Below are 26,898 nucleotides of genomic sequence, written 5' to 3'. Positions count from 1 at the left end.
ATTTGGGAATATAATCTAGTGCTTTGTAATTCTGACCCCTCAGCTGGGACTGTCACTCACGTACTTGCTCATGTTTCTGGGGTTCCAGATTCTCTCTTGCTATCCTGTAACCAAGATACACAGCATTGTTCCAAAGTTTACCCTCATTTAAAAAAAACTAATGAACTTTATATCTTAGAGAAGTTATAGGTTCGCAGCAAAATTGAGTGGAAAGTACAGAGTTCCCATATACCCCCTGTCCCCACCCACGCACAGCCTTTCCCACTGTTGACATCTTCCACCACGCTGTACATTTGTTGTCATTGATGAACCTACATGGACAAATCATCATCACCCAAAGTACATACCATTTTTTTAATAGTTTAACTTTCTACAAAATCTATGGTCAATTCAGTATGTTAAATGTTTTTCAGATCTGTTGTATGGAAACCTATCAACAACACAGCACAAACTGTAGCAGGTTAGCACTTTTCAATGAAATGGTTTAATGTTGGATTGCACAAGTTCAATTATAGCCAAAACTAACTTCTTCATCTAACTCAACCCCCTGCTCTCCATAATATACCAAATTTACATTGGACTGATTTAAAAAATTATTCTACATGACCAGGAAATATAACATGCAAACCCTAACTAGAATTGCTGAAGGTTTTATTATATTTGGGGCAGTTTAAAAGATAGGATTCTGCTTATACTTCTGAAATAAGTGTGCATGTATCCTCTTTTGAGTTTCGGTTTAATAAATTGCCATTATGGTGCTTTATGGTACTGATGGATTTTCTCATCAAAGAAAATTGAAATTTATTTTGTTGAAATAATAACCACTGAAGCCATCAAGTAAGAGTGACCTCACCCAAATGGTTCCTGTTTAAAAGTGGCATTTTAAAATACTTTTTAAAAATCTCATGTACAGACCAGTGGATTTCCTGGACAAACTAAAATAAGAAAGTAAACATAAATTAAATTAAATGGATGTGTCAAATTTTCATTTCATAAACACATAAAGCTTGCAATGGAATATCAACAAAACATAGTATCTTATGAGGCACAAATACGTAATTCCCATTGGCTCTAAAATACCATAACAGCCACAAATAGAAGATAACATCAGAAAAACTTACTTTAACATTTTCTCTTTCATTAAGTAAAAATTAATTAGCTATGACAAAATAATTAATGCACATATGCAGTTTATTTGAATATAATGGGTGATTTTAAGGGTTAATTATAAAAAAAGCTAATTTTTTAATTTTTAAAATTTTGGGGGGAAGTTTTTTTTAAAGCTAAATTTTTAGATATATTAATGATATGAATATTAGGGGAAAGTAAATTTTTTTTTACAAGTAGAAGAGAGAAGTAGAACAAATATAATATACTGTTTGGTCTGTTGTAGTTTAAATTTACTAATGATAAGTGGATATAGTTAGCGACCAGCAGAGTTTCTGTGAAAGACGTAAGTACACAATATCTGCAATAATGGGGAAGATGGTAAAATGTGTACAGGAGATGGAAATAGAATTAGTTAAGTTTATTAACATGAAGGGTTTATGTGATTGAAAGTGGCAAACACACTTTCTGCCTTTGGCAAATAAGCATGATATAAAATAAATACGGACTGTGTGACTCTGTTGGGGAGTGAAGCTCCATGGTGAGCAGAGCTCTGTTTTTCTTTCCAGGATGGGCTCCTTCTTCGCTCCCAGCCTCCCAGGCATCAATATCCTTCGGCTCCACACATCCATGTACTTCCAGGGCTGGGCTGTGATGTGTTGCAACGTTCCTGAGGCGAGGGTCTTCAAATCTTCCAGAGGGAATACCTTCTATCTGGGAATGCTGTTGCTCATCCTCTTCCTGTCCACCATGCCCGTCCTGTACATGATTGTGTCCCTCCCACCATCTTTCGACTGTGGCCCCTTCAGGTTCTTGCCTTTGCAATTTCTTTTGGGCAAAGTTTTCTTTCAGGAGATGGGAATGGTCACTCGTCATATAAGCTATTTTTTTTTTCCCCCAAACAGTGACATTTTGGTCTGTAGGAATTGAGCTCTTTTAGATATTCAGGCTCATTATGTGACGTGGAAATTCTTAAGCAAGATCCATCTATTGATATTTTCTCACTTAGCAATCATAAAAGGGAAAATAACTGCTCCAGGCTCTGTCCGTGTAAAATATGTATACTGAATCTGAGCTATTTCTGTATAAGGAGATAACGAAGAGCAAGGTTTGATTACACTAGTCTGGATATGAACATTTTCCTGATGCTAGGTCATCTCATTCAGACATTGGAAGCTATTGTTATTTTTCACATGAACCACCTAATTGAAAATATAAAAGAGGAAGGAAGGGAGGGAGGGAGGAAGGAAAAAAGAAAGATGACTCCACAAGCTACCTAGGAAATGGGATCATTATTAGATAATAATGAATATAAAGAGGGTCACATAATTTATAATCCAAATCTACATGCTAGGAAAAAAATTAAGGATGTTCCTCGTGTATATTCTCCTCAAATAACAAGAATAAATCACACAAGTCAGTAATATAGAGTCAAGAAGGCCCTTTGATCCAGCTTAGAAATATACTTTTCTACAGTTCTCTATGACAGCGTTCCCTGTGACACTTACCAAGAAAGCAAAGTTTCCAGATCTGGAGGATTGAGATTTCATTCTACCACAAGTCCACCCAAGAATCTCTACGTGTTGAGTCACTGATCAGCATGCATTTGAGTTATTTCTACTTTTCAGTGGGAAAATGTGAATACAAAAATCCATGTGAATGACAAGCATGATGCAGTAGTGGACATGTATAATTTCTCCTTCATGCTGTCAGACCCAAGTTATTAAATTAAAGTCAAAATATTCTTTGCCCACAGACTTAAGTATAAAAGAAGCATTTTCATTCTAATAATAGTCTGTTATTACTGCTTTCCTGGACATAAAGAAAGAAAATGTTAAGCCTACTGACTGTGCAAAAACAGCTGGAGTTCTGTCATACATATTCAGGAAGCTGAAGTTGACAAGTCCTGTTCCCCCGCCCCACCCAGGTGGGGGGAAGTAAATAATGCAGACAGTGACATCTGGAGGCTAAATATGAAAGTACAGTTTTGGAAGAGCAATTGGTCTTAATAAAGCTCAGGGTACCAAGTTCAAGAGACAAGTCATCTAAAGACTTTAGTTAATTGCAAATTACCCACACAACTAAATATTCAGGATAAGTTTTAGAGGTGCTTTTAACTTTTTAATTGGAAATGGGTCCTTCTCAGAAAAACATATCAAAGGAACTTAGTTGTCTGCCAGGGAAACCCCCCAAGGTCAACACGGAGCTGGGTGGTGGTAACAAAGGTCCATTAATATTAAAAATATCATTGAGCTAGTCACGTACAATGACTGCACACTTTTAGCTTTTTGCATCCTAACTCCTTTGCCTCTTTAAATCACACTGAGTTACTATGATATTAATGAATAAAACTTAGTCTGTGTCTAACACATAGTATCTGACTTTGACCAACTGTTTCCTAATTGGCAAACTTTGGCAGATGAGCAGCATGTATATCACTATTTTGAGATCAAGGAAATTTAAATATTTTTAGTAGAGTATTGGGAAAGGGGTACCTCTGTCCTATTTAGACAGTCTGTTGTTCCTGGAGCAAAAGAATGTATACTTGGTTTATTCTCTAGATTTTAAAGCTTTAAGCATTGTTCTGCCTTGGTAGTGAGGTGAGAAAGGATATATTAGTAGGAGACTCATGACTTGCCATCCTTTTGGACCCTGAGTTTGAGGTGGTTTGACCAGCCTGCCTAGTGAAGTGTATCTGACCCTACTTGGCACCCTGGTGGGCAGCAAATTGGTAAACGTGCATTTGAGGTAGGTTAATAGGACCAGCACAGTAATGGCCAGGCTCTCCCAGGTGCATGTATGTTTTCAGGTAAGGTGGCTACAATACCTTAGAAGACCCATTCTCCAAAGCAATTTGATGAGATAGTCTAGCTTGTTCTGGTTTCATAAGAACTGGCTAGGGAGGGTGAATTTTCCAGAAAATTATTCCAGTAGGCTATTAAGTGGATTTACCTTAACAGTTTGACAATTAAAAAACTATTTCTTTGGTGTCCAGATGAAGAAAATTCTTCTAATTGCTCTACCACATTTCCTGACACTTGATGTTTCTCCCCCAGCTCCCTCACTAATAATTCTGGACAATTTGTAGTTCTCTAGGTTCTCACACACCTCCCTGCTAACATTATGGTAATTATAACTTCATGTATTTTCATCTAACTGCAAAGGTAATATGTGTTTATCCTAGAAAAAACAGAAATTATAGAAATTTTCACATGAAAATAAACACTAACCAAAGACCTGAAATAACAACTCTCAACATTTTTTTGGCATTTTGTATTCTGGTTTTCTTCTTATGCAGATTTTTAAAATAACTGAGATCATATAACATGTATGGGTTTATATTATATCGTGACACTGCTATTACATTACTCACTTGATGTGTTGATTTTTCTTAATAGTGTAGCTGACTTCTAGAGTTTAGGGACAGAATATTTTCATCTCTGTGAGTCAAAACACAGTAGAGTGTTGGCCAGTACTTTGAGTTAATGAATGAAGAATGACTGTTTGTCATGCATTAAGCACTAGAGGAGATGTAGGTGTACATTGGGCATTGATTCTGGCCAGGTGGACCTTTCGGTCTGGCTGAAAAGACAGACATAGACTATTCTAATTAGGGTGAATGGAGCTATGCCCAAGAGAGCTATAGATTAACTTCAGTAACATTTCACTTGGCTGTATACTCGCAACAGGCTGGAAAGGACTTCTGGGAATATGTATACTTTGGTTCACCCGTCAGAAAAAGGGAGTGCCAGGATTTGTAGATGCTTCTATAGTTTGTGTATAATAAAAGATCTGGACTCCTGGTAAGAGACCTGTCCTGGAAAAGGCACCCAAGAATCCTCAGAGATACTAATAACTTCACATTTCTCATACACTGGATGCAAAGAAGACCTTTGTGGGTAGGGATGGTTTTGTAAAATTCCAGTTCCCTCATTCTGACATTCATCAAACACAGCCCTAGAGGCTGGAGAAGGTGGGGTGGATTGTCTCATTTTTTCTCATCCTCCTTGCCTGTCTCCTCATTCTGGCTGTATTCCATATGTCATGGTCATGAAGCATGGTCAGCTAGAATGGATGAAGAATGAGAAACCTTAGTACAATAGGTTGATATAATCTTAAATTGTCAGTAAGCTTCATCCCCCCCTTATGTATCATAGGTCTTGCTAATTAGTGTGTAGATCTATAATTTGTGAAGCAAAATTTATACCTCTGTAGTCCAGTGACTCCTGACAAGATACTTGAAGTCACTCTCAGTCTATTAAAAGATACTGGAGAGAAAAAAAATCTGATCTGGAACTTGTGGGTCCTGTTCAATTAGTAGTTAAGAATGTATAAAGGTCAAAAAACAAAAGTGAAGCCAAAATATTTTACTCAGTGTTATGCCAACCTTTATTCTCATGATACATACAAATTGCTGATAAATAATGCAATATCTTCTCTGAAAATTACATCATTTCATAGTAGAATCAATATGTATATACAGAAAAAAATAATTTGGCATGATGGGTGTTACCTGATAATGCTGAATATTATATACTAAGTTAAGACAGACATCCTGCTCTCATTTCTCTAGTTTATAGGGGCTGAAAACAAACTCACTAAGGACCTTTGCTTTTTAGGCTTGTTTTCTTTCTCTTCCCATTTTCTGTTCTTAGCTGGTATTCATTAGGGCCCGTCCAGAAGAAATACTGAGAGAGAAAGGATTCAGCATTCAGTGCAGTTACCTATTAATAGCTCAGATGAAAGAGGTCTGGTGGAAGATGAGATAGAAGCTGTAACATGGAAAGAGATATTAGATTATTTGTGAATTTTATTCCATTAAGCTATTCCTTATGCTCATTTCCAAGGCTAATTAAAAAAATTGAGCACACTATTTGTTCAGCCCAAAGAAAGTATTCTCATATAATAACAGCTGCTGAAGAGTAGACTTACAAGCTATTTATAAAATATATTTTCATACATATATAAGGTATATTTATATTTTATATAACATATTTGTTCCCAAGTAGCCCAAATCTTAGAAATATAGCTTTAAAAAAATCTTCTCCTGGAGGGAAGGGATAAATTGGGAGATTGGGGTTGACATATACACTGCTATATATAAAATAGATAACTGATAAGGACTTACTGTATAGCACAGGGAATTCTACTCAATATTCCATAATGACCTCTATGGGAAAGGATTCTTAAAAAGAGTGGATATATGTATATGTATAACCGATTCACTTTGCAGTGCACCTGAAGCGAACACAACACTGTAAATCAACTATACTCCAAAAAAAAATTTTTTTTAATCTTCTCCTAATGCTGTGGTTAATTTCCTAACTGCTTTGACTATGTGTTTGTGTTGGCATAACATTTCTCATATCTTATACATTTGTTGACAGTATGAGGCCAAAGTGTCAGGAGTTGTAGCTAAACATCAGATTTCTAACCTGAAAGAGTACTTAGGCAATGTTTGAGAAAAATTTCTAGTTTTCTTGCTATAAACATAGTTTTTACATCTTGCTATAAACATGGTTTTTACATCTGTTTTAAATGAACTTCTCTCCTTTTTTTTTTCAGTGGCAAAAATAGGATGTTTGAAGTCATCGGAGAGACACTGGAACATGATTTTCCAAGCTGGCTGGCAAAGATCTTGAGACAGCTTTCTAATCCTGGATTAGTTATTGCTGTTATTTTGGTTATGGTGTATGTGCTTTCCCTCCTCATAGAAAGAGCCTTTGTAATGTTCTTCCTGCGCCTTTTAAGTTTCAGCGTTTTCAACTCTCTTTCTCCCCAGGGGTTGTGCTGTAACCTAACCAATTCAGCACTGATTACGTGGTGGTGAGAGGGTAAAACTCATGAGCCATATTCTGATCCTACTGCATGTAATTTACAGCCATCTGCATCTGTCTTTGCCTGCCTAGGATTATAAGATTTGTTTCCCAAGTAACCAAAATAATTATCAGTAAACAGCTACAGCAAGGGAAACATAAACACTAAATCTAATCAGCACATCAAGCTTCCTCCCCACCCCGCTGACCTCCACCTTTTTTCCATAAAGCATATGGCTGTGAATACACAGAAGTGATGAGCCTCTAAGTTAATATTCCCCTTGAGGGCCCTATAGGCTATATTTCAGGGCTAAAGGCTTAAGGGGTCTTAGAAATTACCCTGTCCTTCTTCCTAGAAGGCCATTAATAACTATGTCTGCCCATGATGATAGAATCAGAGGACCAGAAGGGTCTTGGAAAGGTCACTTAGTCTATCCTTTCGAAGTCAAAGATGATATCCAAAGGGAAATTTGAGAGGGGTCTTTTGTTCCCGTATTACTTTCATTGGTTTCTGAGTCTTGGCCACCACAGGTAAACTTACATTCTAAGCAAAAAAAAAAAAAAAAAAAATAAATATATATATATATATATATGCTTCCTATGGAAGAGCTACAAAAAGTGCCCCAGTCCTTCCTTTCAAACCCCAAGGCCTTCCTAAATAAAAAGTCTAGAACTGCCACTGATCTCAATCAAGGAGGGCAAGTATGAAGTCACCCTCGTGGACACTTTAGTGGAACAAAGCTGACACAAAGCGTTGGATTTGTTTAAATAAAGGTAAAACTAGGAAATCTCAGGGAGAGATTAGGAGAGAAATCCCAGTGATTTAAGTAAATGAACTGGGTTCTGGGCCAAGTTGTTAGGATCGTCTCTGTGATGGTCGTGGTCACAAGCCACATCAGTGAGGGCAGGTGTCATCTTCAAGTTTATAAATTAAGAAACTGACTTGGAGGAGGGAAGGCATTTTTCCCTCAGTGAGAATACATCAGAAATGACAATAGTAGGGCTTTGACAGTAAATCCAGCACTCACCCCTTTACACCATGATGCCTTCTTTGAGGGAGAGCTAATAGCCTGTAGGGATAATTAAATAGTAAAACAGATTATTTTATGTAGTACAGAACCTTGATCATGGGGTGCCGTTAAGAATCTGATAGTAAATCTCTGGTGCAGATGTGTTAGAAAATGACTTGCTGGATGCAGCGTGTTTCACCAGATGGCCCTGGAAGTGATTTTCCTTCTTAGTGTTTTTACGATATAGTGGCTTTTGAGAGCATGGCTTTTAGGAGTCGAGGCCTTTTCGTGGTAAAAAGGAGGTCTTGTTTTAAAACACACACACTCAAAACAATGTCAGATTTTATGACTATATTCTTGACTTATTGAGAGAGATTTATTTTTAAGCAAAGGAGCAACATTGTTCTAGTGCCACTAATTAAAGATTTAATAAGCTGCCCCAGGGGTATGGAAGAGGAATGAACACTGCCTTTGTTCCAGGCACGATCCATATATTAACTCATTTAATTTCCACAATAACCTTAAGAAGTTGGCCTCATTAATCATATTATTGAAAGCACATGGAAGATCTGCCCCAAATCAAATGGCTAATAGGTAAATTCAAACCCATGTCCTTTTATTCCCCACCACTTATTTCCCACCTACTCATTTACAGCACCAAACACTGAGTTCAGGCTGAGTGGAAATGCTCAGAAGAACTGGAAGCCACTTGTCAGAGATGGTCCACACCCAGGGTTGGCACACTTTTCCTTAAAGGACCATATAGTAGTTACTTCAGGCTTTGTGGTCCAAGAGGCAAAAGTGAGGATATTATGTAAGTACTTATATAACTATTTTAAAATGTAAAAACCAATCTTAGTTCATGGGCCATACATACATAACAGGCTGGGAGTCAGGTTTGCCCCAGAGACCATAGTTTGACAACCCCTGTTATAGACTGTCTAGAGGGAAACTGGCATGATATAAGGTCAAATAGATGTCCCACAAGGATGATTTTAGTTCTGACATTTTGATTTAAAACCCGAAATTCAGCTTATTACTGATTTGATTTTTCAAATACTGAGGTCTCATCTTCAGCACTTTATGGTGCCCATACAGTTGGCTTGGATTTTTTTTTTTTTTTTTGGCTGCGTTGGGTCTTTGTTGTATGGGTTTTCTCTAGTTGCAGCTAGCGGGGGCCACTCCTTGCTGCGGTGTGCTGGCTTCTCATTGCGGTGGCTTCTCCTGTTGCGGAGCACGGGCTCTAGGCACGTGGGCTCCAGTAGTTGTGGCATGCAGGCTCACTAGTTGTGGCTCACGGGCTCCAGAGCGCAGACTCAGCAGTTGTGGCACACAGACTCAGTCGCTCTGTGGCACGTGGGATCTTCCCGGACCAGGGCGCAAACCTGTATCCCCTGCATTGGCAGGCGGATTCTTAACCACTGCGCCACCAGGCAGTCCTGGCTTGGCTTTTTATTACCTTTAATTAGAGAATGTTTACAAGCATTTTGAATTTCCCCAATGAATCATATTAAATCAGCTTGGTTGGTTTTTGGGTAACTGAATAGAGTTTGAGCTAGTTCCCTGCAGGCGGTTTCATTCCTTTGGAGACTAAAAAACGATCTATGAAGAATACTCATTGAAGGTGCATCTCAAGGTAGAATAAAAGTGATGGATAAATAGAGAATTACAGAATTGCAAATGACTTGTGAGGTCTTTGAGTTCTTCCTCCAAATGCTGGCACTTTTCTAAGAAAACCCTTACAATACACAGACACACCATATTTATTGAACACCTAATTCATGCCAGATATTACACCAGATGCTTTCATGTATGTAATTTCATTCAAAATCCTATCACTTGTATAAGAAATAAACCCAGCGGAAATGATATCAATAATCTTGTTGCTAGCAGCAGATGGCTCATAAAGGTTATGATCTGGCATGTTGGTGAGTAGGGGAAATGTGTTCAGTAACCAGTTATTTGCAATAAAGGGCAATGCCAGTTACGTGTTTTTTTTTTTTTTTTTTTTTTTTTGGTACGCGGGCCTCTCACTGTTGTGGCCCCTCCTGTTGCGGAGCACAGGCTCCGGACACTTAGGCTCAGCGGCCATGGCTCACGGGCCCAGCCGCTCTGCGGCATGTGGGATCCTCCCAGACCGGGACACGAACCCGCATCCCCTGCATTGGCAGGCGAACTCTCAACCACCGTGCCACCAGGGAAGCCCCGTTTTGTTTTGTTTTTTAAATGCATTCTTTCTTTGTTTTGCTTTGTGAAGATGAACATGTTTATTTTTGCAAAAATGTTTGGCTGGAATTTGCTCTTTTTAGAAATGTCACTTAAATGCCAGGACTATTCTTTTATGAAATAGTTTCTTGTGAAGGAGAGAGAAATGCAAACAATACATTCTATGGATGAAAAAAAGCCATGTTAATTAACTATGACGATAAGGATTATGGTCTTAGTTGTAAAAGCCAAAGGAAGGGATTTAAAGTGGAAAGTCAGTTTCCTTTTTTTTTTTCAATTTCCTTTTTATTCCACACATTCCCTAAGCTTCAAGAGATTTTCTGTTCTCTTGGATGCCATTGGTATCGATTTGAAATGGTGTTTTCAATTATAACTTAAAGTGATGTTAATACATTTCCAAGAAGAACCTAAAATTAGGCAGTGAGGAACATCAGACAGAGCCCTGGGCTGTGGAGGAGGAGCCTTGGGGGTCCAACTTCCCAGGTCCACCCCAGTTGCTGTGGAATTCTGAATGTACTTATTCACCTCTCTGTACTTCAGGCTTTTATCTACAAAAGAGGTTCAGAGTAGAAAATACCTTAAAGTCACTCCAGTGCCAACATTATATGATTTAGTTAATGTAAATTTAAGAAGAATCTTGAGGAACTGAAAAATACCATAAATTTTATTTTATTTTTTTTAATTTAGTTTGACTATCTATTATCTCAATTCTACTGCAAAAGGCCAGAAGGCAGCAAATCTGGATCTAAAAAAGAAGATGAAACAGGTAGGATACAATTTATTTCAGAGAAATATTTGTCTTTATTAATGTCAAGTAGTAGAATGCATCAGGAAATCTCATGTTCTTCTTCTCTACTATTTTTTATTATGTAGCAAGCTTTGGAGAACAAACTGCGAAACAAGAAAATGGCAGCTGCACGAGCAGGTTTGAGCTATGTTATGTTTGCATTCTTTCTCCCCTACAAACAGTATGCTCTTCCTTTTTTTCCTCTCAGAATGGGGCATTTGATGCAGAGGAGCATTACTGCCCCAGCAAGTCACCCCATACTCTTTACTGTCCACCTTCTTAAGCCCTTTTCAGGCATCATATCCAGGGGGTTTGGTTGTTTTCCAGTGGGAGAAAGAAAAGAGAAAGAAAACTTCAGGAATATAAAAGTAGCAGTAGTGATAGAAAAGGGATCTTGCAAATTGACGGAAGATGAAGAAAACATCCACATACATAGTCATACAAAGAGCAGATACAGATGCCTAATCTCTCCTGCCCATTTTGACCATTTTTATACATAGATGGATACACTGGGAAGATGCTAATAGTATCCTCTAGGCTCATCACTGTTGCTTTCCCAGAGCCTTCTCTAATTCGTTAACCTCTCTTACTTTTTAACCTCTTTAATTTTTAAACTATTAGAATAAGGCATACTCTTATTTGCCAAAATTACTGATATGTTTTGCCTTCTACATGGAAAAGTGATGCCTAAGAAATTCAATAAAAATCTTTTCCAACTCTTCCCTCATTCCCAACTCTACAACTCTTTATATTAGTACGGCCTTTTTTCCCCCATAAGTAATAATAATAATAATAATTTTAAAAACTCAACCCCAATTAGTTTAAGTAGAAAAATGTATTGGTTCACGCAAATGAACAGAAGAGTGGTATGTAAATCTTCTGGTCACATTTTACCCCAAGTTTAGAAGCAATCAGGATTGAACCCCATTTCTCTGTGGTTCTTTCAACACTACACTCCTTTTATGTTGGCCAGCCTTTACGGCAGCAAAAGTGGATGCAGCAACTTCTAATGTCGTGTCCTTAGATTATATTTGTCTTAGTTTTTTTTTTTTTTTTTGTCATTAAGCTACTTGTTTCTTAACTGCATTAATTTTTTTTCACCTCTATTGAGGTATAATTGACTAATGAAATTGTAACACATTTGAAGTGTACAATGTGATAATTTGATATACACATACATTATGAAAGGATTCCCACCTCCAGTTAATTAACACATCCATCACCTCACATATTTACCTTTTTTTTTTTTTTTTTTTGGTGAGAACGCATAAGTCCTACTCTTTCAGCACATTTCAGTTATACAATACAGTGTTACCAACTATAGTCACTATGTTGTACATTAGATCCTCAGATGATATTCATCTTATAGCTGAAAGTTTTGTACCCTTTTACTAACCCCTCCCAATTTCCCCAACCTCGTATCTCTAGCAACCATCATTTTACTCTGTGTCTATGAGTTCCACTCTTTTGTTAAAGCTTCCACATATAAGTGATACCATGACATGTTTGTCTTTCTCTGTCTGGCTTACTTCACTTAACATAATGCCCTCCAGGTTCGTCCATATTAAATGGTAGTACTTCTTTCTTATATAAGGCTGAATAATATTCTATAGTGTGTGTGTGTGTGTGTGTGTGTGTGTATACACACACACCACATCTTCTTTATCCATTCGTCCATAGATGGACACTTAGGTTGTTTTCATACCTTGGCTGTTGTGAATAATGCTGCAATGAACATAGGAATACAAATGAATGATTTCATTTCCTTTGCATATCAATCCAGAAGTGGGATTGCTGGATCACATGGTAGTTCTGTTTTCAGTTTCTTGCAGAACCTCCATACTGTTTTCCATTGTGACTGCACCAATTTACATTCCCACCAACAGTGCACAGCATCCCCTTTCTTCCCATCCTCATCAGCATTTGCCATCTCTTGCCTTTTTGGTAATAGACATTTTAACATGTGTAAGGTGATACCTCATTGTGGTTTTGATTTGTGTTTTCTTGATGACTAGTGATGTTAAGCACCTTTTCATGTACCTCTTGGCCATCTGCATGTCTTCTTTGGAAAAATGTCTATTCAGATCCTTTGCCCATTTTTAAATTAGGTTATTATTATTTTGCTATTGAGTTATATAAGTTCCTAATATATTTTGGATATTAACGCCATATCGGATATGTGGTTTACAAATATTTTCTTCAGTTCTCTAGGTTGCCTGTTCATTTTATTTATGGTTTCCTTTGCTGTACAGAAGTTTTTTGGTTTAATGTAGTCCCATTTGTTTCTTTTTGCTTTTGCTGCCTTTGCTATTGGTGTCAAATCCAAAAAATCATTGCTAGGAAAAATTGCAAGAGCTCTTCCTTTAAGTTTTCTTCTAGGAGTTTTATGCTTTAAGGTCTTACATTCAAGTCTTTTGACTTGATTCTGTGTATGGTATAAGTTTAATTCTTTTCCATGTAGACGTCTAGTTTTTCCACCATCATTTATTGAGGAGATTATCCATTTTCCATTGAATATTCTTGGTGTTTTGTGAAAAATTAATTGACCATATATGCATGTGTTTATTTTGGGCTCTCTATTCTGTTCCATTGATCTTTGTGTCTGTTTTTATGCAAATACCATATGGTTTGAATTACTACAGCTTTGTAATATAATTTGAAATGAGGAAGTGTGATGCCTCTAGCTTTGTTCTTTCCCAAAATTGCTTTGGTTATTCGGGGACTTTTGTGGTTCTGTATGAATTTTAGGATTTTTTTCCTATTACTGAGAAAAATGCCATTGGAATTTTGATAGGGATTGCATTGAGTTTGTAGATTGCTTTGGGCAATATGGGCATTTTCACAATATTAATTCTCCCAATCATTAACACAGAGTATCTTTCTATTCGTGTCTTCTTCAATCATTTATTAAAGAAATTTATTTGTATCTTCTTCAATCATTATATAATGACCTTCTTTGTTTCTTGTTACAGTTTTTGGTTTAAAATCTGTTCCGTGTGATATAAGTAGAGCTATGCATGCTTTTGGTTTCCATCTACATAAAATATCTTTATCCATCCCTTCACTTTCAGTCTATGTATGTCCTTAAAGCTGAAGTGAGTCTCTTGTGGACATCACATAGTTGGAAGCATTTATGTCGCACATATCTGCAGTGCTTTTGTATTTGCTCTAGATTGGGACTATAACTTAATATTATCAAATTAGTATTTAGAATAGTGAATGAAATGTTCTGACTTCTAAGATCTGAATTCTAGTTAAGGCATATTATTACCTTTGTTTTAAATAATATAATGTTATAGCACGCTAATTTACCTGATATTTTCCCATAATTTGTTAAAAATATGTATAACCGGGCTTCCCTGGTGGCGCAGTGATTGGGAGTCCGCCTGCCGATGCAGGGGACGCAGGTTCGTGCCCCGGTCCGGGAGGATCCCACATGCCGCGGAGCGGCTGGGCCCGTGAGCCATGGCCGCTGAGCCTGCGCGTCCGGAGCCTGTGCTCCGCAACGGGAGAGGCCACAACAGTGAGAGGCCCTCGTACCGAAAAAAAAAAAAAAAAAAAAAAAAAAAAAAAAAAATATGTATAACCTTTGTGAAGGCAAAGACTATATCTTATTTATCGTTGTTTCCTCAGCACTTAATATAGGACTTTATATATCAGTCACTCAATATATACCTACTAATTATCTACTGGACAATAAGGAATTCTTTTACTGGAAAAATTTGAAATGAACAGATTTCTATACTAATTACATAAGCAGTAATGAATGAATAAACATTTCAAAAAGAGCAGAACTTTTATTCTCCTGTCTTTAGAATTTGTGAGGATTTTGTAAAATATAGAAATATTTGGCAACAAATATTATAGCAACCTGGAACACATTTGAAGGTATAGATCTCAGGCCACCTCATTCAAAACCATTAAGCACACTGAAATTTTTATTTACCTCTTCTTTATCTTCTTTCTATTTATTTATTTATTTATTTATTTATTTATTTATTTATTTTGAACAGCTGCAGCTGCTGGAGGCCAGTAATTTTCATGGATATTCTGGAGGCCCAGAAGTGTTCCTCATCATACTGTTCAAAACCAGTGACTTATGTGAAGGCCCAAGTAAAAAAAGAAGGATCTCTACCTTATTCCAAATTAGGGATTTGTTCCTGCACCACCACTTTCTCCCCTGAGCAAGTCCCCTCACATTTTCTTTAACAAATTGAGTTTAAAATTGTGTGTGATGGAGAAGTATGGATTACTGGCTTACTTGTTGGGTTAATTTAAAAACTTTTTACTCATATGGACTTTCATTTTATACATATCTTCTGCCTTAGTTTTCTTAGCCTGGAAACAGGAATATTTCACCTTCTTTTTTCTTCTAAGGTCAGAAATATCTTTATAAAGTATTCATTGTAATCATTTGTTAACTCACTTTTTTTTTTTTAAAATTAACATCTTGTTTTCCCTTTTCATTCTGTCTCCCCATCCATGGTACCCACAAATATACACCCAAAACCTTTTTATTTGCTGCTGGATTCAGTATGAAAAGGAATGGGCTTTTTAGAAGAAAAATCTCATGGGTTATCTCTTCGGGCTTCTGAGAGGTACACATAGTTTAAACCATATCAAGAGGTTTATATTAGCAAGCTTTGACCTGAACTGTGTTTTCTCATCCTGATGGGTCCCTACAAGTACCAGAGCCGGAGTCCATCGGGTCTGGGAATGTACTGGTGACCCACATCTTACTATATATGGTGAGGTATAGTTCCCTAGTTGACTTTGGGGTTTAGCCTTTGCTATCTTCATTCCTCAGTGGATGGGTCAGTAGGAAGAGGTTTTGTGTTAGTTTCCCTGCCTAATACTCCAGCGTCTTCTCTGGACTGGACTTTAATTCAGTCAACTTGATTGGAACTTGGATTATTTCAGTGCTCTACTAGACCCTTCCCAGAAGCGTATGTGCAAATTGTGGGGGAGTGAGTTTGTAATAAACACTGGGACCACACTGAGTGCATGACCATCAGGAACTACAATGAGGCCAGTACCTCTTAATCTGTTTACTAAATATTTATCAAACATTATGTGTCAAACATTTATCAAACATTATATATCTTAAGTATCACCTGCTCTCTAGATTTTCTCTACCACTTTTTGCCCTACCTGCTATATCCTTAGTTTCTAGCATCTTCCAGAATACTAGATACTAGAACTTGCAAACCTGTTTTAGGATCGAACAAAATTAATGATACGTTCCCACTCAGGGCAAGACTGTCCCTTTCTTCACAATGACACAGATATTATAGTACACTATCAGTATTCAGAAAAAAGATTTGCTTTCTCTTATTCTCTATTAAGTGCAATGTCTAACAAAATCCAGTTATTATTCTACCTTTTTCAGCTCTCTTCCAAAGTTAGGACATCTTGATGGACAAATAACCCTAGACCTCAGAGTTGGCATCACATGCTTAGTAGATGGGATGCAAACAAAGGAGTTTAGCCCACAATGGAAAACCAAGTTCCTGTGGAAAAAAACAAGGGAGTGCTTTAGCAGAGGGAATCCAATTCAATGTGGGTAAGATGGGAGTCTGATGACTTTACTGCCTCCCTTGAGTCAAAAATATGGACCTGGATAATATCCAGTTACAACTTTCTTTTGCCTTGTTTGGTTCACAAAAGTAAAAAAAGTGTTTCCACAATTCATTTGTAAAGAAATATATATTAAAAGAGTAAGTAAGCAGGCTTCAAAAACAAGAGACTTAAGAATGGGATGGGCAGATGTTCTCAGCTCTCAACTCAGATACGCACTTGATTTTTCAGAAGACACATTGAGACCTAAGAATATTTTTAAAAATAAACTGTAGTCATAGCCTTTATTCATATCTACTTCCTGCAAGAAGGAAACAGCATTATATGATGGTGACAAGATTTCTCAAGGCCCTATATGAGGTTTCTTTTTCTCAAAGTTCTCTTGTAATGGATTGCCTTGGATGGTCCAGCTGCCTTTACCAGGATGGGTCTTGATGACTTAGTAATTATGAATAATGGAACAATGTATACATGAAATACTTGACCTCTTCTGGGAACTTAGGTATTATATAACACACATCTTTTTCATACACACCAAGGAGGTTTCATACAAATCCTTGGTCATTTAAAAATTTATAATAGTGGTACACATTCATTACAGCAAATTTAGAAATTTTTAATAGAATTAAAAAAGCAAAAGAACCTATAATTCCACCACCCAGAATAACTTCTGTTAACATTTTGGTGTATTTTTTTCTCAGATTCACACACACATATAGACTCAATAAAATATTTTGGATCATAAGATATATTTAGTCTTTATCCTACTTTCTTAGTTAACATTTTCCCATGTCATAAAAATTACTTCAGAACATTTTTTAATGGCTACAAAATATTATTTGATATTAATACAGCATAATTAGTTTATTCTACTGTTGTACATTTAGGTTGATTAAAGATTAAATATTAACCTTTAAATTTGGGTCCTTTCAGGACACATTTTTATGCAAAAGCATTAGTTTGTATAGACTTTTAAATCAACACATATACATTTGAAGACAGTTTTGGTCAATTTACTGATACAATTATATTACTTTCTATTACTTTCCTGATTCAGAGTAATTAGCCTTAAATGTCACTAAATTTTCTTTTGATACTGTTTTGCTTATGGCTATATAAAAACTTTTTAGGAACCATCTCATTTTTTTTAATCTTTTTTTTTTTTTTTTTTTTTTTTTTTGTTTTTTTTTAATCTTAAGGAACATATTTAAAACCTTTTTTTCGGAAGTCAAGTTTCACATGCTGAATCAAATTACGTATCATCCACATATGATAACCAATACAAATTGCCACCTGGGAAATTAATGTTCTTTTCCTATTTTATTTGATTTACTAAAACTTTGGTCAAAGTTATTGTCTTTATGATTTTATTTGTTATTAAAGGCAACAGGCTCAAAATTATTTCTCAATTCAAAGAATATCAGAGTCCTTGGTATTTTACTGGAAGTTTAATTTCTGTGTTGCTGCTGCTGCTGAGGCTCATATTTCTCAGGTTACCATCACTGTTCAAAAGAAAAGCCTGGATGCATAACCTTGGCATCTTACTCATTACTGGTAGGATACCAATCAGATTCTTTCTGCATCACTCATTGTCCATCATATGTAAACTAACAGAAGCTCCCTAAATCAAATGATGTCATAGAAATATTCCATAACATAGTAAATTAGTAATTGATCATGTCAAATGTATCATGACATCCAAATGTATCCAGGTTAAATTCAGAAGGTGATATAGGTTCTGAAATCCCCATCTGACCATCTGAAGACTTCAGCAAGAATTTTAAGGGGAAAATACCATCTTAAAAGTGGATTAGAGGGCTTCCCTGGTGGTGCAGTGGTTGAGAGTCCGCCTGCCGATGCAGGTGACACGGGTTCGTGCCCCGGTCCAGGAAGATCCCACATGCCGCGGAGCGGCTGGGCCCGTGAGCCATGGGCGCTGAGCCTGCGCGTCCGGAGCCTGTGCTCCGCAACGGGAGAGGCCACAGCAGTGAGAGGCCCGCGTACCGCAAAAAAAAAAAAAAAAAAAAAAAAAAAAGGTCTGGACAGTATAAGACCCCATTATTACAGTCCCTCTTCTGTTAGCTTTCATTTATAAACAAAAATATTCCTCACCAGCCAACACGTTATACTTAAGTGCGTGATGAGGATGAACTGTAAAGAGTAATTAAGAGATCATTTAGTGCTTTAGACAGGAAAACACATTCACCAATTTGCCAGATAATTATTAATAACTATTTTGTATGCCTTGATCTTCAAAGGGAAAGCAAATTTCTAACTTTATGATCTCTGTTGCGATAGTGTATAACTGTGCTCCTTTTATACAGAAAGAAAAGGAGGCAGGCGCAAATTAGGTGATCTGCCCATTGCAGTAGTGGAAACACTGTGGATCGGAATTTGGAGCATCTGTGAGTTACATTCCGCTCAGGTCCTGGGGAGGAGCCTGAGGCTATGTTCAACAGAGCACTGGATCAAAAGAAAGAACTCCCCAGCTTTATTCTCTGTGCTGTATTGTTTTTTACTGAAAACAGGAATACAATATTTGCAACTAAAAAAGAAAATTGGCTAATAGAACTGCTGAGATCTTTGGAAAATCTTTGAATCTTTTGCATCTAGATGCTGTGTAATCATAGCCGGCTCATTCTCACTTAGCACTGGTTTCATTCCTATGTATCTGATTGGCCCAGCTGGGCTCAGTGCTGGCCTGCAATAACAGTGAGAATGTGTCCAAACGGAGCCACACAAGGTATCTTTTGCTTTTCCTCAATACTGTAGGTTAGGAAGCACCAAAATGTTATGCATTTTGTTAATCATTTGTTCTTTTATTCAGCAGTTATGCCATGATTCTTTATCAGTCAAACATTCCCAAATATGGGAATGTTCATGCTCATTTAAAACAGGCAAAAATTAACATTTGCCATGTGACTTTATGGAAATGGTTCAACCTCTCAAAACCTTGTGTTTCTCATCTCTAAAAAACGGGGATAATAAGAGTCCTACTCCATAAACTTTCTACTTGGGATTAAAAGAGAGAGATCCTGCAGATATCATAGCACCAAACCTGGCATATAGTTAGTGCTCGATAACAGCCATGGTTGTCACTCTTGTTCTTATGGCGTTCCAAATATTTGTAGCTGTGGTTTAATTATTTTTTCTGCTTGACCATACATCTAAACTCTGGGAAGAAATTGAGAACACCATTGAAATGAGAATTTGTCAGGGCCTTATCATTTTTACAAATGGAACACTGAAAATATCATGGTGATCCCCAGTATCTAATTTTAAGTAAAAACAATATTACTCTTTTTTTTTTTTTTTTTTTTTTTTTGCGGTACGCGGGCCTCTCACTGTTGTGGCCTCTCCCGTTGCGGAGCACAGGCTCCAGACGCGCAGGCTCTGCAGCCATGGTTCACGGGCCCAGCCGCTCCGCAGCATGTGGGATCTTCCCGGACCGGGGCACGAACCTGTGTCCCCTGCATCGGCAGGCGGACTCTCAACCACTGTACCACAAGGGAAGCCCACAATATTACTCTTAAAACACTAAACTTTCATACATGCTGAAGTCATGCTTTCTGACTCCTGAAAGTCATTTAGAAGATGCTTCTTTCTGGAAAAAAAAAAAAATCCTGCTTTGTTGTTTCTCTAATACCTGCTTACTTGCTCTGTCAAGTAATCCAGGCATGGAATTAGCAATCTGTAATGTTGATGTGCTTATAAATTAGAGGGTAAGACCCTATAGGCATGGCTAGTGTTTTGCAGGAATAATATAAATGGACTAAATACATAAGGACTGGACTGTGAGTCAGCAGGAGCAGAGAGTATGACTGAATTGAATGTTAAAATCCTAAAGTGCGGGGGGACCTTGAAGATGGCGGAAGAGTAAGACGCGGAGATCGCCTTCCTCCCCACGGATACACCAGAAATACATCCACACGTGGAACAACTCCTACAGAACTCCTACTGAAGGCTGGCAGAAGACCTCAGACCTCCCAAAAGGCAAGAAACTCCCCACGTAACTGGGTAGGGCAAAAGAAAAAACAGAGACAAAAGAATAAGGACGGCACCTGCACCAGTGGGAGGGAGCTGTGAAGGAGGAAAAGTTTCCACACACTAGGAAGCCCCTCCGCGGGCGGAGACTGCGGGAGGCAGAGGGGGGAGTTTCGGGACCGCGGAGTAGTGCACAGCGACGGGTGCGGAGGGCAAAGCGGGGAGATTCCTGCACAGACGATCGGTGCCGACCAGCACTCACCAACCCGAGAGGCTTGCTGCTCACCCACCGGGGCGGGCGGGGCTGCGAGCTGAGGCTCGGGTTTTGGTTTTGGACGGAGCTCAGGGAGAGGACTGGGGTTGGCGGCTTGAACATAGCCTGAAGGGGTTAGTGCACCACGACTAGCCGGGAGGGAGTTCGGGGAAAAGCCTGCACCGGCCGAAGAGGCAAGAGACTTTTTCTTCCCTCTTTGTCTCCTGGTGCGCGAGGAGAGGGGTTTAAGAGCGCTGCTTAAAGGAACTCCAGAGACGGGCGCGAGCCGCGGCTAAAAGCGCGAACCCCAGAGACGGGCGCGAGCCCCCGAGACGGGCGCGAGCCGCGGCTGAAAGCGCAAACCCCAGAGACGGGCGTGAGCCGCGGCTAAAACCGCGGACCCCAGAGACGGGCGGGAGACGCTAAGGCTGCTGCTGCCGCCACCAAGGGGCCTGTGTGCGAGCACAGGTCACTCTCCACACCCCTCTTCCGCGGAGCCTGTGCAGCCCGCCACTGCCAGGTTCCCGGGATCCAGGGACAACTTCCCCGGGACAGTGCACGGCGGGCCTCAGGCTGGTGCAACGTCACACCGGCCTCTGCCGCAACGTCACGCTGCCTCTGCCGCCGCAGGCCGGCCCCGCACGCAGTGCCCCTCCTTCCCCCATCCCCCAACCCCCGGCCTGAGTGAGCCGGAGGCCCCGAATCAGCGGCTCCTTTAACCCCGTCCTGTCTGAGCGAAAAAACAGACGCCCTCCAGCGACCTACACGCAGAGGCAGGGCCAAATCCAAAGCTGAGCTCCTGTGAGCTGTGAAAACAAAGAAGAGAAAGGGAAATCTCTCCCAGCAGCCACAGAAGCAGCGGATTAAAGCTCCACAATCAACTTGATATACCCTGCATCTGTGGAATACCTGAATAGACAAGGAATGATCCCAAATTGAAGAGGTGGAATTTAGGAGCGAAATCTATGATTTTTTTCCCTTTTCCTCTTTTTGTGAAGGTGTACGTGTATGCTCCTGTGTGACATCTAGTCTGTATACTCTAGCTTCCACCATTTGTCCTAGGGCTCTATCCGTCCATGACTTTTTTTTAAAAATTCTTTTTCTTAATAATTAAGTTTAATTGTAATAACTTTATTATACTTTACCTTCGTTCTTTCTTTCTTTCCTTCCTTCCCTCCCTCCTTTAGACAACGAATCACCCCAACTTGAGGAGGTGGTCTCAGGGAGCAGGATTTATGATTTTTCCCCCTTTACCTATTTTTGTGAAGGTGTATGTGTATGCTTCTGTGTAAGATTTTCTCTGTATAGCTTTGCTTCCAACATTTGTCCTAAGGTTCTATCCGTCCCTTTTTTTTTTTTCTAAATATTTTTTAATTCAATAACTATATTATACTTTATTTTATTTTTACTGTATCATCTTTCTTTCTGTCTTTTTTTCCTTCTTTCCCTCCTTCCTTCCTTCCTCCCTCCCTCCCTCCCTCCCTCCTTTCTTTCCTTCTTTGCTTCTTTCTTCCTTCCTTCCTTTCCTCCTTTCCTTCTTTCTTTCCTCATACTTCTACTAATTCTCTCTACTTTTTCTCCCTTTTATTCTGAGCCGTGTGGATGAAAGGCTCTTGGTGCTCCAGCCAGGAGTCAGGGCTCTGCCTCTGAGGTAGGAGAGCCAACTTCAGGTCACTGGTCAACAAGAGACCTCCCAGCTCCACATAATATTAAACAGCGGAAATCTCCCAGAGACCTCCATCTTAACACCAGCACCCAGCTTCACTCAACGACCAGCAAGCCACAGTGCTGGACAACCTATGCCAAACAACTAGCAAAACAGGAACACAACCCCACCCATTAGCAGAGAGGCTGCCTAAAATCATAATAAGGCCACAGACACCCCAAAACACACCACCAGACGTGAACCTGCCCACTAGAGAGACAAGATCCAGCCTCATCCAGCACAACACAGGCACTAGTCCCCTCCACCAGGAAGCCTACACAACCCACTGAAACAACCTTAGCCACTGGAGACAGACATCAAAAACAACGGGAACTACGAACCTGCAGCCTGCAAAAAGGAGACCCCAAACACAGTAAGATAAGCAAAATGAGAAGACAGAAAAACACACAGCAGATGAAGGAGCAAGATAAAAACCCACCAGACCTAACAAATGAAGAGGAAATAGGCAATCTACCTGAAAAAGAATTCAGAATAATGATAGTAAGGATGATCCGAAATCTTGGAAGTAGAATGGACAAAATGCAAGAAACAGTTAACAAGGACCTACAAGAGCTAAAGATGAAACAAGCAACGATGAACAATGCAATAAATGAAATTAAAATCACTCTAGATAGGATCAATAGCAGAATAACTGAGGCAGAAGAACGGATAAGTGACCTGGAAGATAAAGTAGTGGAAATAACTACTGCAGAGCAGAATAAAGAAAAAAATGAAAAGAACTGAGGACAGTCTCAGAGACCTCTGGGACAACATGAAACGCACCAACATTCGAATTATAGGGGTTCCAGAAGAAGAAGAAAGAAAGAAAGGGACTGAGAAAATATTTGAAGAGATTATAGTTGAAAACTTCCCTAATATGGGAAAGGAAATAGTTAATCAAGTCCAGGAAGCACAGAGGGTCCCATACAGGATAAATACAAGGAGAAACACGCCAAGACACATATTAATCAAACTGTCAAAAATTAAATACAAAGAAAGCATATTAAAAGCAGCAAGGGAAAAACAACAAATAACACACAAGGGAATCCCCATAAGGTTAACAGCGGATCTCTCAGCAGAAACCCTACAAGCCAGAAGGGAGTGGCAGGACATACTGAAAGTGATGAAGGAGAATAGCCTGAAACCAAGACTACTCTACCCAGCAAGGATCTCATTCACATTTGATGGAGAAATTAAAACCTTTACAGACAAGCAAAAGCTGAGAGAGTTCAGCACCACCAAACCAGCTTTACAACAAATGCTAAAGGAACTTCTCTAGACACGAAACACAAGAGAAGGAAATGACCTATAGTAGCGAACCCAAAACAATATATAAAATGGAAATAGGAACATACATATCGATAATTACCTTAAATGTAAATGGACTAAATGCTCCCACCAAAAGACACAGATTGGCTGAATGGATACAAAAACAAGACCCTTATATATGCTGTCTACAAGAGACCCACTTCAGAACTAGAGACACATACAGACTGAAAGTAAGGGGATGGAAAAAGATATTCCATGCAAATGGAAACCAAAAGAAAGCTGGAGTAGCAATTCTCATATCAGACAAAATAGACTTTAAAATAAGGACTATTAAAAGGGACAAAGAAGGACACTACATAATGATCAAGGGATCGATCCAAGAAGAAGATATAACAATTGTAAATATTTATGCACCCAACATAGGAGCACCCCAATACATAAGGCAAATACTAACAACCATAAAAGGGGAGATCAACAGTAACACATTCATAGTAGGGGACTTTAACACCCCACTTTCACCCATGGACAGATCATCCAAAATGAAAATAAATAAGGAAACACAAGCTTTAAATGATACATTAAACAAGATGGACTTAATTGATATTTATAGGACACTCCATCCAAAAACAACAGAATACACATTTTTCTCAAGTGCTCATGGAACATTCTCCAGGATAGATCATATCTTGGGTCACAAATCAAGCCTTGGTAAATTTAAGAAAACTGAAATTGTATCAAGTATCTTTTCCGACCACAACGCCATGAGACTAGATATCAATTACAGGAAAAGATCTGTAAAAAATACAAACACATGGAGGCTAAACAATACACTACTTAATAATGAAGTGATCACTGAAGAAATCAAAGAGGAAATAAAAAAATACCTAGAAACAAATGACAATGGAGACACAACGACCCAAAACCTATGGGATGCAGCAAAAGCAGTTCTAAGGGGGAAGTTTATAGCAATACAAGCCCACCTTAAGAAGCAGGAAACATCTCGAATAAACAACCTAACCTTGCACCTCAAGCAATTAGAGAAAGAAGAACAAAAAAACCCCAAAGCTAGCAGAAGGAAAGAAATCATAAAAATCAGATCAGAAATAAATGAAAAAGAAATGAAGGAAACAATAGCAAAGATCAATAAAACTAAAAGCTGGTTCTTTGAGAAGATAAACAAAATAGATAAACCACTAGCCAGACTCATCAAGAAAAAAAGGGAGAAGACTCAAATCAATAGAATTAGAAATGAAAAAGGAGAAGTAACAACTGACACTGCAGAAATAAAAAAAATCATGAGAGATTACTACAAGCAACTCTATGCCAATAAAATGGACAATCTGGAAGAAATGGACAAATTCTTAGAAATGCACAACCTGCCAAGACTGAATCAGGAAGAAATAGAAAATATGAACAGACCAATCACAAGCACTGAAATTGAAACTGTGATTAAAAACCTTCCAACAAACAAAAGCCCAGGACCAGATGGCTTCACAGGTGAATTCTATCAAACGTTTAGAGAAGAGCTAACACCTATCCTTCTCAAACTCTTCCAAAATATAGCAGAGGGAGGAACACTCCCAAATTCCTTCTACGAAGCCACCATCACCTTGATACCAAAACCAGACAAGGATGTCACAAAGAAAGAAAACTACAGGCCAATATCACTGATGAACATAGATGCAAAAATCCTCAACAAAATACTAGCAAACAGAATCCAACAGCACATTAAAAGGGTCATACACCATGATCAAGTGGGGTTTATTCCAGGAATGCAAGGATTCTTCAATATACGCAAATCTATCAATGTGATAAACTATATTAACAAATTGAAGGAGAAAAACCATATGATCATCTCAATAGATGCAGAGAAAGCTTTCGACAAAATTCAACACCCATTTATGATAAAAACCCTCCAGAAAGTAGGCATAGAGGGAACTTTCCTAAACATAATAAAAGCCATATATGACAAGCCCACAGCAAACATCATCCTCAATGGTGAAAAACTGAAAGCATTTCCACTAAAATCAGGAACAAGACAAGGTTGCCCACTCTCACCACTCTTATTCAACATAGTTTTGGAAGTTTTAGCCACAGCAATCAGAGAAGAAAAGGAAATAAAAGGAATCCAAATCGGAAAAGAAGGAGTAAAGCTGTCACTGTTTGCAGATGACATGATACTATACATAGAGAATCCTAAAGATGCTACCAGAAAACTACTAGAGCTAATCAATGAATTTGGTAAAGTAGCAGGATACAAAATTAATGCACAGAAATCTCTGGCATTCCTATATACTAATGATGAAAAATCTGAAAGTGAAATCAAGAAAACACTCCCATTTACCATTGCAACAAAAAGAATAAAATATCTAGGAATAAACCTACCTAAGGATACGAAAGACCTGTATGCAGAAAATTATAAGACACTGATGAAAGAAATTAAAGATGATACAAATAGATGGAGAGATATACCATGTTCTTGGATGGGAAGAATCAACATTGTGAAAATGACTCTACTACCCAAAGCAATCTACAGATTCAATGCAATCCCTATCAAACTACCACTGGCATTTTTCACAGAACTAGAACAAAAAATTTCGCAATTTGTATGGAAACACAAAAGACCCCGAATAGCCAAAGCAATCTTTAGAACGAGAAAAGGAGCTGGAGGAATAAGGCTCCCTGACTTCAGACTATATTACAAAGCAACAGTAATCAAGACAGTATGGTACTGGCACAAAAACAGAAAGATAGATCAGTGGAACAGGATAGAAAGCCCAGAGATAAACCCACGCACATATGGACACCTTATCTTTGATAAAGGAGGCAGGAATGTACAGTGGAGAAAGGACAGCCTCTTCAATAAATGGTGCTGGGAAAACTGGACAGGTACATGTAAAAGTATGAGATTAGATCACTCCCTAACACCATACACAAAAATAAGCTCAAAATGGATTAAAGACCTAAATGTAAGGCCAGAAACTATCAAACTCTTAGAAGAAAACATAGGAAGAACACTCTATGACATAAATCACAGCAAGATCCTTTCTGACCCACCTCCTAGAGTAATGGAAATAAAAACAAAAATAAACAAATGGGACCTAATGAAACTTCAAAGCTTTTGCACAGCAAAGGAAACCATAACCAAGACCAAAAGACAACCC

The 26,898-nt window shown here is 38.4% G+C and overlaps 1 protein-coding gene across 2 annotated transcripts in view; it reads left to right on the top strand.

Annotated features, from left to right (window-relative positions):
• Positions 1 to 17,346, top strand: part of TMC1 (transmembrane channel like 1) — a 388,569-nt gene extending 371,223 nt beyond the window's left edge. The window contains exons 17-21 of one of the 2 annotated variants that reach the window (XM_032634495.1): positions 1,677 to 1,916; positions 6,673 to 6,796; positions 10,847 to 10,925; positions 11,033 to 11,084; positions 14,960 to 17,346. In XM_032634495.1, the coding sequence (XP_032490386.1) occupies positions 1,677 to 1,916; positions 6,673 to 6,796; positions 10,847 to 10,925; positions 11,033 to 11,084; positions 14,960 to 15,155 (691 nt within the window). In that variant the 3' untranslated portion in view covers positions 15,156 to 17,346. Of the gene's footprint in view, positions 1 to 1,676; positions 1,917 to 6,672; positions 6,799 to 10,846; positions 10,926 to 11,032; positions 11,085 to 14,959 lie in introns of both variants that reach the window. The other variant, XM_032634496.1, reaches the window with a different exon arrangement.
• Positions 17,347 to 26,898: the final 9,552 nt, after the last annotated feature.

This window comes from Phocoena sinus, chromosome 6 (assembly GCF_008692025.1).
Source record: "Phocoena sinus isolate mPhoSin1 chromosome 6, mPhoSin1.pri, whole genome shotgun sequence".
NCBI classification, from domain to species: domain Eukaryota; kingdom Metazoa; phylum Chordata; class Mammalia; order Artiodactyla; family Phocoenidae; genus Phocoena; species Phocoena sinus.
The sequence above is the reverse complement of the archived record's forward strand: the minus strand, read 5'-3'. Positions and strand labels throughout refer to the sequence as shown.